This window comes from Cervus canadensis, chromosome 4 (assembly GCF_019320065.1).
Source record: "Cervus canadensis isolate Bull #8, Minnesota chromosome 4, ASM1932006v1, whole genome shotgun sequence".
Lineage (NCBI taxonomy): Eukaryota > Metazoa > Chordata > Mammalia > Artiodactyla > Cervidae > Cervus > Cervus canadensis.
The window spans coordinates 101,340,870-101,359,529 of NC_057389.1; the positions used below are offsets into that span (position 1 = coordinate 101,340,870).

Here is an 18,660-nt window from a genome sequence, read left to right on the forward strand (position 1 = left end):
TTAGTTATTTATTTATTTGACTGTGCTGGGTCTTAGTTGCTGGATGCAGGATCTTCGATCTTCATTGCAACATGCAGGATCTTGTAGCTGCAGCATATGAAATCTAGTTCCCCAACTGGGGATCAAACCTGGGCCCCCCAGCATTGGGAGCTGGGAGTCTTAGCCACTGGACCACCAGGGAAGTCCCTAAAATAGCTATTTTAAAGGGAACAATTCAGTGGCATTTAGTATCAAAATATTCACAATGTTGTACAATCATTGCAGGTATCTATTTCCAAACATTTTCGTCAGCCTGAAAGGAGACCCCATGCCCATTAGCAGTCACTTCCCCTTCCCCACCCCCAGGCCCTGGCAACCATGAATCTGCTTTCTGTCTCTATGGATTTACCTACTCTGGATATCTCATATGAATCGGATTATACAGTTCATGGGCTTTTGTGTCTTGCTTCTTTCACTCAGCATGATGTTTCTGAGGTTCATCCATGATGTAGCATGTGTCAGGGCTTCATTCCTTTTTGTGGCTGAGTGATATTCCATTGTGTAAATACACTATATGATATTTATCTGCGATCAATTGATGGACCTTTGGGTTGCTCCCATCTTTTGATGATTGTGAACAGTGCTGCTATGAATATTTGTACACAAGTATCTAAGTCACTATTTTCAATTCTTTTGGCTATACCCCTCAGGCTTCCCTGATAGCTCAGTTGGTAAAGAATCTGCCTGCAATGCCAGAGACCCTGGTTCAATTCCTGGGTTGGGAAGCTCCACTGGAGAAGGGATAGGCTACCCTCTCCAGTATTCTTGGGCTTCCCTTGTGGCTCAGCTGGTAAAGAATCCACCTGCAATGCTGGAGACCCCGGTTCAATTCCTGGGTTGGGAAGCTCTACTGGAGAAGGGAAAGGCTACCCACTCCAGTATTCTGGCCTGGAGAATTACATGTATTCTATAGTCCATGAGGTCACAAAGAGTCAGACACAACTGAGTGACTTTCACTTTACTAGGAGTGGAATTGCCGGGTTATCAGGTGATTCTGTATTTAACTTTTTGTGAGATCACCAAACTGTTTCCCACAGCAGCTGCAGCACCTCAAAACCTTCTTTTGGGGGAGGGGCATTGGACAGACATGCTCTTGTTTGAGGAACCCAGCTGAGAGAAGTAGAGGACTTCCTCAATGCACCCATTTATTTAGCCCTTCCCATTAGTATCAGATGGACCTCTTTCTTTTATTCCCATTATGTGGATGGGAAGGTCAAGGCTCCCAGGGTGGAGAACTGATTGGGGACCCACAGCATGTTTGTTTTTTTCTGCTAGGAGTAGAGCTGATGTCTGCCCTGGGAAAGACTGCAGCCTGTACCTGGCCTGGGGGGTGATGAGGTGGGGACAGGGTTTCTCTGGGCCTCCCCATCCAGCAACCCACCTGGAGCAGGGACCCCTTTTCCATGGATCATGCTTTATCTTGTTCCAACTTCTCCGCATTTCAATTCAGGAAGACATTTCATGGGTTGGGATGTCTGCTGGGATTTTCCTGGGTGGAGGAGGGGGCTTTTGCTGCAACTCCACTGAAGAACCCCTCAGTTTCCTCTGAGGGTTACTAGAAAGATGAAAGACATGCCTAACTATGAAAGCCACTGCATACAGCAGGTACTCAACAATTCTGTCAAGAACAAAGGATGGGAGGTGGAGGATTGCAGTAAAATGAACTGTTAGGGGGGCAGGGCTGGGCCTGGAGGATGAGGGGAAGCCAGCATGGGCAGAGCTGGGGGAAAGACATGCCAGGTGGAGGGAACAGCACGTGCAAAGGCTCAGAGGTAGGAATGGACTTGGCCTGTGGCTGCAGTGGCCAGAGTTGAGTGAGTCGGGGGGAGGTAGGGGGAGACACAATTGGAAGGGGGTCAGTAGTGGCAGGCTATACAGGGGACTGGGATCCATGGAAAGGAGGCTGAATTGTTTTCAGAGTAAAATAGGGGGAGCATAGGAGGAAGGGGAAAATTATGTCTGATTTGATTTTAGAAAGAGCCTTCTGGCTCCTGTGTGGAGAAGAGATTGCTGGCAGCCAAAGATGGAGCTCAGGGCACCAATGCGAGGAGGCTACCACAGTGGTGACAGAGGTTGGAAAGATGGGGATGGAGAAAAATGAATGGAAGCGAAGGATGTTTAGGATGGAGCTGATGACAGATTGGATGGAGGAAGAAAGAGGGAGGTAGGAGGTGAGGTGCATCTGAGGGTCTGGGGGCTACCTTTGGGGGACTATCCAAGAGCCGGCTGGAACTATTGGGGGGAGCACTGAGGCACGGGAGGTACCTCAGAGATGGGTCTTGGCGGCCAGGGGAGGCGTTGAGAGTCTCAGGAGGTGTGCACAGAAGGCGAGGAGAGGACCACGCAGGCCCAAGCTCTAAGGAACACCAGCATTTACAAACTGAGTGAGAAAAACAGGGGCCAGGTCCAAAACAGACTGAGAAGAGGCATCTTTGTGGCTGAGGTGGAGGATGGGCAGGGTTCCCCTCCCAACAGGCTTTGGATGCCAGGGTTGGGGAGTGGGGAGGCATGGAGGGAGTTTGACCAAGGGCATGACAAGCCTTTAGAAAGGTTGTGTATGTGGTGGCTGGGATGGGAGGCAGACTGCAACCAGGGTTAGATGTGACCCTATATATATATATATATATAACATTTTATTGAAATATAGTTACTTTAAGGCTTCCTAGGTGGCACAGAGGTAAAGAATCTGCATGCCAAGCAGAAGATGCAAGAGATGAGGGTTTGATCCCTGGTTGGGGAAGATTCGGCCGGAGAAGGAACTGGAAACCCACCCCAATATTCTTGCCTGGAAAATCCTATGGACAGAGGAGTCTGGTGGGCTACAGTCCATGGTGTTGCAGAGAGCTGGACATGACTTAGTGACTAAACCACCACCATAGTTACTTTACAATGTTGTGTTAGCTTCTGCTGTATAGCAAAGTAAATCAGCTATATTGATACATACATGTAGATCCACTCTTTTTAAAATTCTCTTCCCATATAGGTCATTATAGAGCATTGAGTAGGTTTTCCTGTGATATACAGTAGGTCCTTCTAAGTTACCTATTTTATATGTAGTAGTGTGTTTATGTCAATTCCAACCTTTCAGTTTATCCCATCCCCCTTCCCTCTTTGGTGTTCATCATTGTTCTTGTTCAATCACGATATCGTATCTGACTCTTTGTGACCTCATAGACTGTAGCATGCCAGGCTTCCCTGTCCTTCACTATCTCCTGGAGTTTGCTCAAACTCATGTCCATTGAGTCGGTCATGCCATCCAACCGTCTCATCCTCTGTTGCTCCCTTCTCCTCCTGCCCTCAATCTTTCTCAGCATCAGAGTTTTTTTTCCCAATGAGTTGGCTCTTCACACCAGGTTGCCAAAGTATTGGAGTATAGTACTGGAGCTTCAGCTGATGTCCATAGCTGAATATATTGAATCCAACCCACCCCCAGGAGTCTTGGACCTGTCAGGATGGTGACCTTGACCCCAGCATTCCACTCCAGACTACACACTGGCGTGGTCAAACCTGATGGACTCAGAGATCACCTCAAACAGCCACCCCCATTTCCAGATGGGGGAACTCGAGGTGACAGTTAAAGCCAGGCAGTGGAAGAGTCAGGATTAGAACCCAGCTGCTTACAGTGTATGTGTGTGTGTGCGCACGTGTGCATACTTAGTAAAAAAGTCCCCTTTGTCCCCCTAGGTTCCTCTTTACAACCTGGCCTTTGTGAAGGCCTCTCAGATATTCCTCCCCTGAAAGGCCTTCCTGGACCACTGCTGGACATGACTGAAGCAACTTAGCTTGCATGTACTTACCCACTAGCTGGCTTCCTGGTATAACTGGGAAAAATCATTACCCAGTGAAATCAGTAAAGAAATAATTACCCATGGCTACTTACTGTGGAGCATGTCACCTCGAGTCATCCATGGGAGAGGTGGCCCACATTCAGTTCAGTTCAGTTCAGTTGCTCAGTCGTGTCCGACTCTTTGCGACCCCATGAATCCCAGCACGCCAGGCCTCCCTGTCCATCACCAACTCCCGGAGTTTACTCAAACTCATGCCCTTTGAGTCGGTGATGCCATCCAGCCATCTCATCCTCTGTCGTCCCCTTCTCCTCCTGCCCCCAGTCCCTCCCAGCATCAAGGTCTTTTCCAATGAGTCAACTCTTCGCATGAGGTGGCCAAAGTACTGGAGTTTCAGCTTCAGCATCAGTCCTTCCAATGAACATCCAGGGCTGATCACCTTTAGAATGGACTGGCTGGGTCTCCTTGCAGTCCAAGTGACTCTCAAGAGTCTTCTCCAACACCACAGTTCAAAAGCATCAAATTTTCGGCGCTCAGCTTTCCTCACAGTCCAACTCTCACATCCATACATGACCACTGGAAAAACCATACCCTTGACCAGACGGACCTTTGTTGGCAAAGTAATGTTTCTGCTTTTTAATATGCTATCTAGGTTGGTCATAACTTTCCTTCCAAGGAGTAAGCATCGTTTAATTTCATGGTTGCAATCACCATCTACAGTGATTTTGGAGCCCAGAAAAATAAAGTCTGACACTGTTTCCACTGTCTCCCCATCTATTTCCCATGAAGTGATGGGACCAGATGCCATGATCTTAGTTTTCTGAATGTTGAGCTTTAAGCCAACTTTTTCACTCTCCTCTTTCACTTTCATCAAGAGGCTTTTTAGTTCCTCTTCACTTTCTGCCATAAGGGTGGTATCATCTGCATATCTGAGGTTATTGATATTTCTTTCCGGCAATCTTGATTCCAGCTTGTGCTTCCTCCAGCCCAGCCTTTCTCATGATGTACTCTGCATATAATAAGTTAAATAAGCAGGGTGACAATATACAGCCTTGACATTCTCGTTTTCCTATTTGGAACCAGTCTGTTGTTCCATGTCCAGTTCTAACTGTTGCTTCCTGACCTGCATACAGGTTTCTCAGGAGGCAGGTCAGGTGGTCTGGTATTCCCATCTCTTTCAGAATTTTCCACAGTTTATTGTGATCCACAGAGTCGAAGGCTTTGGCGTAGTCAATAAAGCAGAAATATATGTTTTTCTGGAACTCTCTTGCTTTTTCCATGATCCATCGGATATTGGCAATTTGATCTCTGGTTCCTCTGCCTTTTCTAAAACCAGCTTGAACATCTGGAAGTTCACGGTTCATGTATTGTTGAAGCCTGGCTTGGAGAAATTTGAGCATTACTTTACTAGCATGTGAGATGAGTGCAATTATGCGGTAGTTTGAGCATGTGGCCCTAATTTAGAGCTTTTGCCTGGGACTTGCGACTTGGAGCTCTCCGTGTTTCATTAGGGAGGGTTGCTTATCCCCCACCCCTCCCTCTTTCCCTTCTTCACCTCCTCAGCCTTCCAGAGGACACATTGCCTACATCAGTCTGTATTTTTAAAACAAAATTTTTTTGGTGCTGATCATTTTTAGTCTTTATTGAATTTGTTACAAAATTGCATGTGTGTGTGTGCGTGCTCAATTGTGTCTGACTCTTTGCGACCCTTTGGACTGTAGCCCACCAGGCTCCTCTGTCCATGGGATTTTCCAGGCAAAAATATTGGAGCAGGTTGCCATGTCCTCCTCCAGGGGATCTTCCCAACACAGGGATCAAACCCACATCTCCTGTGTCTCCTGCATTACAGGTGGATTCTTTACCTACTGAGCCATTGGGGAAGCCCCTGTTACAACATTGCTTTTGCTTCATCTTTTGGTTTTTTGACTATGAGGCATGTGAGATCTTAGGCCCCTGACCAGGGGTTGAACCCACACCCCCTGTGTTGGAAGACAAAGTCTTAACCACTGGACTGCCAGGGAAGTCCTTGTCTATATTTTTGAAAGGAATTTTAATTGTGGTAAAAAAAAACAAAACATTTACCATCTTAATCATTTTAAGTGTATGGTTCAGTGGTATTAAGTACATTCACAGCATGGTGCAATCGTCACCACCAACCATCTCCTGAACTTTTACATCTTCCCTAGTTAAAACCCTGGATCTGTTACACACTAACTTCCTATTCCCTCCCCCAGGCTCTGGCAACTATCATCCTACTTTCTGTGTCTATGAATTTGACCCCTCCAGGGACCTCATTTGAGGATATCATACATTATTTTCCCTCTGTGTCTGGCTTATTTACTTTAGCATAATGTCATCAAGGTTCATTGATGTTATAGCACATGTGACAATCTCCTTCTAAAGGCTGCATAATATTCTACTCTGAGGTTTCCAGGTGGTGCTAGAGGTAAAGAACCTGCCTGCCAATGCAGGAGATGTAAGTGATGAAGGTTCGATCCCTGGGTTGGGAAGCTCCTCTGGAGAAGGACATGGCAACCCACTCCAGTATTCTTGCCTGGAGAATTCCATGGACAGAGGTGGGCTACAGTCCATGGAGTCACAAAGAGTGGGACATGACTAAAGAGACAGCTCACACATATGCAATATTCTGATGTATGAATGGACCACATTAAAAAAAAAAAGCAGTTTATTGTGTGTTTGGGTGTAGCCAATTAACAATGTTGTGACAGTTTCAGGTGGACAGGGAAGGGATTCAGTCAAACACATGATGTATCCCTTCTCTCCCAACTCCCCTCCCATCCAGGGTACCACATAACATTATGAGCAGAGTTCCATGTACTACACAGTAGGTCCCTGTTGGTTGTCCATTTTAAATGCAGCACAGTGTACATGTGAATGGACCACATTTTATTTATCCATTCTTTCATCGACAGATGCTTGGGTTGCTTCCAATTTTTGGCTATTGGCAATTTTGGCTCCTCCATGAACATGAGTGTACCCATACCTATCTGAGTTTCTGCTTTCACTTCTTTTGAGGATCTATCCAGAAGTGGGATTGCTAGAACATATGGTAATTTTTGTGTTTAATTTTTTTGAATAACAGCCATAATGTTCTCCATTTTCCATTCCCTCCAGCAATGCATAGGTTTCCAATTTCTTCACATGCTTGCAAACACTTGGAAGTTGGACTTTGGCTGGTGGAAGAGCCAGTGAGTCAGAGCCCCTAGTGGGGGGCACCCCTGGCAGAGGTGGGGGAGGTTGAGGACACAAGCGAGAACTTGCTCTGCAGGGTTCCATTAGCTGTGTTGTCCAAGGAGGTAGGGGCACAGAGGGAACCCTTGGCTCATAGGATGGAGTGGAAGAGATTGATGAGCGCAGGACTTGAGCATTTTCAGCAATCTCCTTGATGTTGTCTGAGATCCATGGGCCCTCAAACGTGATTGAAGTTGGCCTTGGGGGAGGGGGGGAGGTTCAGAGGACCCACCTGCTCCCTGTCTCCCTTGAATTAGAGGCACTGAGCTTGAATTGTCTTGACAATGGAAAGAATGACAGGACCTGCCTCCAAGGATTGCGTTAAGGTTCCAAGAAATGAGGCACCACCCAGACGGCACATAGTAAGTGCTCCATGCCTGCTCACTGTGTTCCTAATATTATTGCTACCCACCCAGTCTGTTTTGGTTTCTTCAGGGCAAGGATTTGAGTGCAAGTAGTTTATTCGAGAAGTGATCACAGAAAAGACCAGTAAGCGGGGAGGAAGTGAACCCTAATGAACTGCAAACAGGGACTCAAACAAATACATATACATGCATGGTCATAGTAGCACACGTCACGGGTAGCCAAAAAGGTGGAAACAGAGACTTCCCTGGTGGTCCAGTGGTTAGGACTCTGCTTCCAATGTAGGGGACAAGGGTTCGATCCCTGGTGGGGAACTAAGATGCTACATGTGTGGCCAAGCCAAAATGAAACAAAATAAAACAAAAGCCATCCTAAATGTCCAACAGATGAATGGATAAACAAAATGTGCTACATTCTTACAAAGAACTATTACTAGCAGTACAAGAAATGAAGCACTGATACATGTTACAAGGTGATGAACTTTGAAAGCATTGTGCTGAGTGAAGGCAGGTACAAAAGACGTAAAAGGTTTCAGTGTTTGATTCCATTTATATGAAATGTCCAGAACAGACAAATCCGTAGAGACAAAAAAAGAAAAGAAAAAGATTAGTGATTGCCAGGGGTGGGCGGAGGGGAGAGTGGACTGCTGATGGGGTCGGGGTCTCCTTTTGGGGTGATGGAAATGTTTCGGAACTAGGTTAGAAGTGGTGGTTGCATAGCGCTGTGAATGCCAGTGATTTCCTCACTTTAAAATGGTTCATTTAAAAAAAAATAAAAATAAAAAATAAAATGGTTCATTTTATATCATGTGGATTTCACCTCAATTAAAAGATGAAGAGGGAAGTAAGACAGGGGGAAGGAGGCAGCTTATAGAGAAAGTTTCTCTCGTGGGCAGCTGGAGTCCTGCTGAAGAACCTTAGTAACACGTGTAGAACCACATCTCTGTCATTGAACCAGAAAGAAAGAGCTGGAGCTCATCAGTCACTGGTTGAGACTCATCAGCAAAGCTCATCAGTCATTGGTTGAGACTCATCAGCAAAGCTCATCAGTCATTGGCTGAGAGCTCCGTCAGAAGGGAGGATGGAAGGGAATTTGTTTTAATTTTCTAACACTCTGGCCAGCTGGGCACTGGCGGAGAAGTCAGGAAGGATGCTCTGCAAAGTCAAGGCTGAGGGCATATGGAGGGGCCAGCTGGGTGGAGCGCCTCCTCCTTGGGGGAGGAAGCGTCCTTGGCGCCTGGGATTTACATGTATTAATGTGCCAGGCATGTCATGCTTGGCTTCACAGGTCATCGTGTGTACGGCACACCCACGGCCGGAGGGTGGTTCCCACCTTCACTGACCCCCATCCTATGTGTCTCCCCCCCAGGATGCTGCCCATCACAGAGCAACTGCTGCACCTCCTGGGGTTGGAGAAGACGGCGTTCCGTTTGTATGCTGTGTCCGGGCTCCTGCTCACCCTGCTCTTCTTCCTTTTCCATCTGCTGCTGAAGTTCCTGAGGCTCTGCTGGGGTTTCTATATCATCTGCCGCCGACTACGCTGCTTCCCCCAGCCACCCCGGCGCAACTGGCTGCTGGGCCATCTGGGCATGGTGGGTGTGGCTGGGCGGGTGGGCCGGGCGGGGCAGGGCAGGGACAGGTATTCAGTAAGGATGATGGCCCTCTGGCTTCCCTTATCCCCTCAAGAATCTGGTTGGAGCCATGAACAGACCCATTTTACAGGATCTGAGTGAGACCCAGGTTCAGAGAGGGCAAGCAGTTTACCCAAGGTCACACAGCTTTGACGAGGCAGCACTGACTCTAAAGTTCTCTCTATAATTCCCGGCTATTGCTATAGCAACAGGCACCAGTGCTTATGAAATCCGGGTGGGAGAGTGGGAGGTATCCTTGTAGATTCCATTGCTTCAACTGTCCGCCAGTGTGGTTTCACAAGCTCTCCCATTCTCTTTAATGCTGTGGTCCCAGGTGAGGATTTCAGCCCTTTTCTTTAATTTCTTTTCTTATTTCACATATATATTCTGAGTATTAGTTCCGGCACTTTATAAATATTAACTCATTCAGTCCCCTTGACAATCCTAGAAGGTAGGCCCAGCAACTATCTCCTTTTTTTTTTTTTTTTTCCTTCTGGAGAATACTGAGACACAGAGAGGTTAAGTAGCTGGCCCTAGGCCACACAGCTCATAGCTGGCAGAGTCTGGGTTCACAGCCCTGCTGTCTGGTCCCAGCACTCCTGATCTTAGCTCTCTACCCTTGCACCTCGGGCTTCTGGATGAGAAAGGCTGGACTTTTCTAAATGGGCTTCAGAGGTTGTAAGAGAGAAATCCAGACTCCCGAGGGTGCCAAGACTGTGGGGGCCCCAGAGCCCAGCCCCTATTTCCCTGCTGGACTCACCTGGTTCCCCTTCCAGCCCTAAATGAAGCAGAGACAGTTGTGGAGATCTTCCCAGTTAATGTCTTATGCTGAACTTGGAGGGCTTTGGGGAGGCAGTTTGGGGCAGTGGTCATCAGCGTGGACTTGCTGGTCTGGACCATGAGCTGCCTGTGTGACCTTGAGAATCTTCTTCACCTCCCCGTACTCCATCTGCGTTGTGGGAATAGGATCGTTCCTGATAGCCTCGTGAGAGTGTTCCAATGGTTCTTGAAGTCGTGTCTGTGGCATGCCTGGTGCTGGGCCTGTTACACAGGGCTGGATGTCTGTGCTTCCCTCCTGGGTCCTGCACAGACTGGAAGGGGCGAATGATTCTAGATGTCTTTTAGATACTGCTTGGCGTGAGTGTCTCAGAAGAAGGAAGGCAGAAACACATGTCCATTCAATAGGGCAAAATGCATTCATTTTTCTTAGTTTTGGGAATTATCTTCCTGGAGCCAGACTCACCAAGTCTTGCCTGTTTGTGCCTGAATCATCTCCTTCTCTTCTGTTCTCCGAGCCCTGCTCAGGCCTCCTTTCTCATGGTCCACCCTCCTTCCTGGGCTCCTGCCTTCATTCTCATCCCTCTGGTTCATCCCTCATCCAGGCTCCAGAAAGATTCTGGAATCCCATCATGTTCCTTCCCTGCTAACACACCCTCCAAGGCTGTCCTGAGAAACTCCTAACTCCTCAGCTGGAGGTCAAGTCCCTTTAGACCCTAACCCTCACCCTCCTCACCTGTTCCACTGTCTCCATCTAGTTTCATAGAATGACTTCCTGCTCCATGAACAAGCTCTGACTTTCCACCTCCGTGGCCTTTGCTAAAACTGCCCTCTGCCCAGAATATCTTCTCCTGTCAGGTAAACTTCTACTCATTTGCCATGCCCCATATCCAGCCTTACTCCAGGAAGCCCTCTGGCATGATGGTGGTCCTGAAAGTGGTGGCCAGACCCTGCTGCCATGGGTGGTAGGCCAGAGCCAGCTCTGAAGTTCAACCTTGACCCCATGGGCCCATCCTGGGGCTGAGAGATCTGGATGATGCCATAGTCTCCCTTGGCTGTGGGCAGGCTCAGGGTTGAACTTGATCCAGACGGAGAGGCAGAAACCAGAGAAGAGTCATTCATTCATTCATTCTGCAATTGCTGGACCCTGCCATTCACCAGGCACTGGGTTAGGTCTTTTGTATTTGAGCTCTCCGAGTTCTCATAGCTTATGAAATAGGCATGGACCTGCCCTATAATTTGGATTTGATCTCTGGGGCTCAAAGAGGTCAAGTAATTTGCCCAAGATCACACAGCTGCTGAGGATGGGTTTGAGCTCACATCCACCTGATGCTGAGCCTAAAGAGCTCTGCCCCATAGAGCATGTTGTTTAAGAGCAGGTGTTCTGGAGGGCCTGGGTTCAAATCCTGGCTTCACCACTGTGGCAGGTGACGCCACTGTCTGTTCACATCCTCTTGGCCCATTTTTGGCTGCAAGGGGCTGACTGGCCTGTGTTCCAGGGCTTTCTCTAGCAGCTGTAACCCACTCTGCCTGGGTGGATTGTTAGCTTGTGAATTAATGCCCCAGGATAGCCCTTGGTCAGTGACTATGGGACTAAGGGAGCTGGTATAAAAACACCCCTGCCCCCTCACCCTCAAATGGGTTGACCCTGAGATGGATGTCCCCCCAGAGATCCCCAGTGGGAATCAGTCCCAGTTGCCCATGGGGATAATTCCCTGGACGACTCTTTACTGGCTGCCTTTTCTGTCTTATCTCACTTCCCCTCTCCTCACCCATGTTTTGGGGGATTACACTCCCAAGTAAACTGCTTGCCCTAGAACTCTTGTTTTGGTTTCTGCTTCTAGGGGAGCCCAAACGAAGACAGTCCCTTACTCATCTGTAACTTAACACAAGTCATTTGACCCTACTGAGTAAAGTAAAATGGGGAAAATAGTAGCAACTACGTCATAGGGTTTTTGTGTGGGTTGAACATATGAATATATGAAAAGTGCCCATGGCAGTGCCCAACACTGCAAGCACGTGTATGTGTTAAAGAGAACAATACCAGTAATATTTTATTACAAACAGAAATACTCGATAAATGGCAATCATTATCATTATTGTGTTTACTGTTACTGGTTTTATTTCTTGAGCACCAGCCGTGTGTCAAGCCCTGTGCTAGGACTCTTTCATTTTGCTATTTCATAAATCATCTCAATTGTCCTCAGAAGGGGAGATGATTTCCACCCCACCCCCAGTTTTCAGATGAGGGAATGGAGGCTCATCGATGTGCAGCTGACTGCCTACAATCACACAGCGCTTCCTGGCTTCTTTTGAGGGCAGAGGAAGTGGTAGGAGGGAAGGGCCAGGGGAAACAGGGCTGGGTACCATCTCACTACCTTTCTCTACCACCACCTGCAGTATCTCCCAAATGAGAGAGGCCTCCAAGATGAGAAGAAGGTGTTGGACGACATGCACCACGTGGTCCTCGTGTGGCTAGGACCTGTCCTGCCACTAGTGGTTCTGGTGCACCCTGACTACATCAAGCCCCTGGTGGGTGCCTCAGGTAGGTGGGCTGGGCCTCTGATTGACGAGTAAACCCTCAACTCCCAGAGCCTACCTGGGTTTCTAGGCAGGTGGGCTATCTAGAGGAAAGGCCATTTGAGTAGGGCTTTGAAGTATGAATAGCAGTTTACCAGAGCCGACTCAGCAATACAGATAATGAGAACAGCAAGGGAAAAGAGGTGACAATGTCTAAAAGTCCCAGGAACTTTGACAGGATGTTCACTTCTCAAAGTCAGAGCAAAGATGTTCAGATAGGCGGTTGTTTGCCCAAGCTTTTGTTAAATGGTTGTTGCTTAATTTTAAGCCACGACACTCCCATCACTTGGGTTCTGACACTCCCACTGAGGCTATCCAAATCTTCAGCCTGTTCTGTTAACCTTGGCTGACTGGTGGAGAGGGAAAAGTAGAAAGATTGCCTCTCCCTTCTGCATTCCACGTCTATCCCAGGGTGTATGATTCCCAAGTGTCCCTGGGGAGTTCTTGCTCAGCCTTCATCATGCAGCTTGAATGACCGCCTCCTCCTGGAAGCCTCTCTTGATTCCCCACACAGACCATAGCTCTTTCCTCTGAACTCTCCCATTCTCACTCCTACCCATTTAGGGCTGACTTATCAGTGTCCAGCCTTGTATCTTCCTCGTAAGTGAGTCTCTAGGCCCTCAGGGTGGCCTCGCATGTACCCGGGCATCTCCAGAGGCAGGGGATGTTTGAGAGAGGAGGGATGGGGAATAAAGAGCTCTAGGAATTTTAGGACCTCTGGCTTCAGCTTCGGCCTCTGCAAACACACTTCTGGAGACTGCCTTCAAGGTGGCCCACTGGAGCCATGAAGGCGAAAGGGGCTGTCATTCTTCTCTTCTCAGCTCTGCCCTTCTGCTGCCTCAGTGTTTACCACTGTTGCATGCGAAGGGAATGTGCTCAGTCGCTCAGTCGTGTCTGACTCTTTGCAACTCCATGGACTGTAGCCCACCAGGGTCCTCTGTCCATGGGGTTTCCCAGGCGAGAATACTGGAGTGGGTTGCCATTTCCTCTTCCAGGGGATCAAACCCACATCTCCTGCATTGGCAGGTGGGTTATTTACCCCTGTGCCACCTGAGAAACCTCTTATAGGGGAATAACCATCCCCATAGAACAAAGAGGGAAACCCAGATCCTGGGCGGCGGTGACACTTCCAAGGGATGGACACCAGGTTGTGGAAAAGAGGTCTGGACCAGGACTTGGGTGGGCTGGGTTTGAATCCAGGCTGGAGCACATTCGTGCTGTGTGACCCAGTGATTTATTTAGCTTCTTAGGGCTTCAGCTTCTGATCTATTAGATGGGGCAGCTGTGAAGACTCACTGAGATAGTGTTGGATAGGTGCTAAATAAGGCTTTCTTCTCTTCTGACTTTAAAAATTTTTATTTTAATTGGAGGATAATTGCTGTACAATATTGTGTTGGTTTCTGCCATAAATCAACATGAATCTGCCTTTTAAATCTTTTTTTTCCCCCTTTCCCACTCCCCCTCCCTATCACCTCAGAGCATCTGTTTTCTGAATGTCATCCTGCATGATCATGAGACCCCCCCTGCAAGTAGACCAAGAAGCAGAACCCCCATCATAAGCTTAGCACTTTATGGGACTTTCCCAGAGGTCCAGTGGTTAAGACTTCACCATTTGATGCAGGGGGTGTGGTTTCAATCCCTAGTCAGGGAACTCAGGTTCCACATGCAGTGGAGAGCAGCCAAAAATAAACAAAGGAAAAATTAAGCTTAACATTTTACTGGATGATCAGGTCTCTTCCCTTCCTCTCCCTTCTCCCCTCTCAGGACTGGCAGGAAATCCATTGCCTCCCATACAGGAGGAGCCAGAGGGGAGACTGCAGCTCAGGGAAGGTGGGGCTGTGAGTCAGAAGAAGCAGCCTGGAGTCAGGTCTCCTGGCCCCAGGGTGACCGGGCCCCCCTGTGCCTGCCTATCTCATATTAGACAGGCCTGGCCCTAGGTCTCAGATTCCAATGTCTAGGGACCACTTCTGGGGTGGTGGTGGTGGAGCGGGACCACATCTGGGGGATTGGAGAGGGGCTTGCTCTTCTGGGCTTAAACCCGCACAGCTGATGGACTCTGGGAAAGGCATGGCTCCTCCTTGAAACTCTGTTTCTTTATCTTCCAAGAGATGTTTGTGACAGAGAGAGAAGGTAGGTAAAAATGCTTCCTAGAATGACAAAGCAGGATATATAGCCATATAATTGTAGGTTTGTTTTTATATACTCATTTTAAAAATTGAGCTGAAATCATATACTGGATAATTACTTATTTTAAAGTGGAAGGTATTTAGTGTGTTCATAGTTGTGCAACCATCTTCCCTCCCTAGTTTCAAAACCTTTTCATCACCCCATAAAACACTCCATAGCCATGAAGTTGTCATCTCTCATTCCTTTCTCTTTTTGACCACTTTCTGTCCCCATGGACTTTCTTTTCTGGATATATCATAAGGAAGGAGTCATACAACATGTGGTCTTTTGCAACTGACTTCTTTTATGCCGAATAATGTTTTTGAGGTGCAGCCACACTGTAGCAATGACCAGGACTTCATCCCTTTTTTAAGGCTGAGTAATATTTCATTTATGGGTATATGGGTATACCACATTTGTTTATCCATTCATCTGCTGATAAACATTTGGGTTGTTTCTGCCTTTTGACTGTTATGAATAAGAGTGCTGTGAACATGTGTGTACGAGTTTTGGACATATATTTTCATTTCTCTTGGGCAGATACCTAGTTGTAGAATTGTGGGGTCGTGTGGGGCTGCCCAAGTGGCTTAATGGAGAATCCATCTGCCAGTGCAGGAGACACAGGAGACATGAGTTTAATCCCTGGGTCAGGGAGATCCCCTGAAGAAGGAAGTGGCAACCCACTCCAGTCTTCTTGTCTGGAAATCCCACGGACAGAGGAGCCCGGGGGGTTACAGACCATGGGGTCACAAAGAGTCAGGCACAACTGAGCACACAGGTATGCCTATGGGAATTCTATGTTTAACTTTTCAGGGAGCCACCAAACTGTTTTCCATGGTTTCTATGTGTTCATTTTCCCCTATTAGGGTCCTCCTATGAGCTGGGGACTGAGATTTTTCATCTCACAAATTCTTGATACCACTGAACAATAATTATAGTCTCAGTAGTAACCCAGGTGGCTCAATGGTAAAGGATCCACCTGCCAATGCAGGAGACACAGGAGACGTGGGTTCAAACCCTGGATCAGGAAGATACCCTGAGGGAGAAAATGGCAACCCACTCTAGTATTCTTGCCTGGGAAATCTCATGGACAGAGGAGCCTGGTGGTCTATGTCCATGAAGTTACAAAGAGTCGGACATAACTGAGCAACTGAGCATACACACACAGTAAAAATAGCCATGCATGCTAAATTGCTTCAGTCATATCCAACTCTTTAAGACCCCATAGACTGTAGCCCATCAGGCTCCTCTGTCCATGGGATTTCCCAGGCAAGAATACTGGAGTGGGTTGCCATTTCCTTCTCCATGAAAAGTAGCCAACAGTTGGTTAATTCATTTATATGCAGAAATATTTAATGAGCACCTACTGATTGCCAGGAGCGCTAATTCATTGAGTTTTTGTAGGATTGCCATAAGGCAGGCAGGACTGATCTATTTTTTTGCCCAAGTTTACACAGCCAGTCAGTGGTAGGCCTGGGATTTGAACCTGGCCATCCCAGAGGCTGAAGTCTTAACCACAGTAACATGCAGCTTCCTACTGGGCACCTTGTGGGAGCTTTTCTTATATGACCTCCTCCAGGGTAGACATTACCATCTCCTTGAAAAAAGTGAGGGAAAAGTGATGGGAGAGGCAGACTGGACTCAGCCCCTCTGGCATCAACTGGTCAGGGTTGGATTTGGGGAAGGATCTGAGGATGGCAGAGCAAAGGTTCAGAGGGTAGAAGATCTGAAGAAGGTTTCCTGGAGGAGGCATCAGTGAAAGTGGGCTTTGAAGGATGTGTAGGAGTTTGCCTGATGAGAGGTCCCAGGTAGAGGGTCCCAAGTGCAGAAGTGTGAAAGTGTCAGGGAAACTCAGGTGACTTGGGGGTGTCTGGAGTGAAGATGATATGTGGGGAGAAGGAGGAAATGAGACAGGAGCTGGACTCAGAGCACCAGTGTACAAAGTGAAGGAACTTGTGTTTTATCCTGGGGGTGTTACGAAGCCATGGGAGGTGTTTGAGCAGGACAGCCATTATACAGGTTCATGTGTCAGAAAGAGCCCTAAAGGGCCTAGCCTGGAGTCCAGAGCCCAGAGAGGAGAGACTAGATGCCCACCTCCCCCTCCAAAGCTGCCTCTTCCCAGAAGTCTGCCTTGACTTCTAGCAGCCCTTTTTTGTGCCTCCCTCTGCTCTTGGCATACATTCTACCTGCTTGCTAATTACATGGCATGCCTCTGCTTCCCTTTTCTACCACACCCAGAGCTCCACCAGGCAGGGCGTGGAGCTGAGCCATCTCTGGGTCCTCAGCATCGCTCATCATGGGTTGGGCACAAAAGGGTGGTGGAAGAGGTGTGTTGAATGGGAGAATGAGTGGACAGGTGGTTGTGCATACAATTGACCAATTCCTAGGGAGTGTGTGTGTAGGTGGCTGAGTAATATCTCAGGTAAAAGTGACATCACTTGAGTTTCAGGTACTTCCTTCCTGCACCCTGCCCATTCTGTCCCAATTCTATTCAGCACATAGAAAGGGAATTCACTCACTCCATCCACCCATCCATCCACCCATCCATCCACCCATCCATCCAATGATCCATCCATTCATCCATCCAACCATCCATCCAACCATTGGTAGTTTTCATTCATTCATTCTTTGATTGGCTAATTCATTCATACAATAAAAGTTTATTTAGCACCAATATACTAGTGATCAACAAGGTCCCTCCCCTCAAGGAACTTGTAACTGATAGATACAAACCAGAGTGACTGATGGGAGAGGGAATGGCATCCAAGTGGAGACAAGAAGAATGAGGAAAGAGTTTTTGAGGCAGAGAGGGTGCCTGGTGGAAAGACTCAGAACCAAGACAGAACACAGGTTTTCAAGAAGCTGACAAAAGTTCTGTGATGTTAGCAAGTGGAGTGTGTGTGGGGCAAGGGATGGTTGAGGTGGAGGGCAGAGGTATTCTGAGACTGGTGTGGACTGGGATAGGTCATTCAGAGCTTTGAAAATGGGCTGAGCAGCTGTGTTTGAGACTGATGGGTGTGTGGGCAGGAAGGAACATGGTCAGATCTAGAGTCAGATAAGATCCCCCTGAATCTAGGGTGCAGGACAGACTGGACAGGGAGAGGCTGGAATATAATTCAGATGGGCTGAGTTGGCAGAAAAGAAGGGGTGAATTAGGGGAAGAATCAGGTGAAGAAAGCCATTCTGGAGAGAGTGCACAGTCTGGGCTAAGGTTTGGAAGTGAGGGTCAGCATGTGAGGTTATTTGGCATTTGCTGAAGAATGAGAGGGAGAGGAATATGGTAGCCAGATGGGGCTGGGCCTTCAGTGCTAGCCTGAGCTTGAAATGTTTTACAAGGGCAATAGGGAGCCATGGGAGGTGTTTGAGCAGGGGGGGGCGGGGCAGTGCTCATGTTCAGATCAGGGTGTTACAAGAATCTCCCTGGGGCTGGTGTGGAGGGTTGGCCTGGAGGGGTGAGGTGGGAGGTGAGAGCCCAGAGTGGAGGCCCAAGCAGGTCATAAGCAGAGGTCAAGGGTCAGAACCTTGTTTTGAGGCGTCGTCACCTCTTTTCTCCCCACAGCTGCTGTTGCCCCCAAGGATGACCTTTTCTATGGCTTCCTGAGACCTTGGCTGGGTGAGCGCGGGACTGGGTAGGCTGGAGCTGGGGCTTCCGGGAAGAGGGGGCGGGGCCTGAGGTTTCCCGGGGAGGTCCTTAGCCTCAATCTCCTGGGCATAGGGGATGGGTTGCTGATCAGCCGAGGTGAGAAGTGGAGCCGGCACCGCCGCCTGCTGACACCTGCCTTCCACTTCGACATCCTGAAGCCTTACATGAAGATCTTCAACCAGTGCACGGATACCATGCATGTGAGTCCCGAGGTTTCCTGGGAAGAGGATATCTGGAAGTGGGGCTGGTCCGGACTCCAGCTCGTGGATAAGTCATGAGACGTCAGGAAGCCTTACTTCCTTTTTTTTAAAAAAAACAAAACAAAACAAAACAAAACTATTTCCTTATTTTTGGCTGTGTTGGGTCTTCATTGCTGCTTCATTGGCCTTTTCTCTGGGTGTGGAGAGCAGGGGCTACTCTCTAGT

General features: G+C 48.1%; 1 protein-coding gene across 1 annotated transcript in view; it reads left to right on the forward strand.

Annotated features, from left to right (window-relative positions):
• Positions 1 to 18,660, forward strand: part of LOC122440649 (cytochrome P450 4F22) — a 36,776-nt gene that overhangs the window by 4,559 nt on the left and 13,557 nt on the right. The window contains exons 2-5 of the mRNA XM_043467149.1: positions 8,808 to 9,030; positions 12,247 to 12,391; positions 18,152 to 18,205; positions 18,308 to 18,435. Coding sequence (XP_043323084.1) covers positions 8,809 to 9,030; positions 12,247 to 12,391; positions 18,152 to 18,205; positions 18,308 to 18,435 — 549 coding nt within the window. The 5' untranslated portion in view covers position 8,808. The remainder of the gene's footprint in view (positions 1 to 8,807; positions 9,031 to 12,246; positions 12,392 to 18,151; positions 18,206 to 18,307; positions 18,436 to 18,660) is intronic.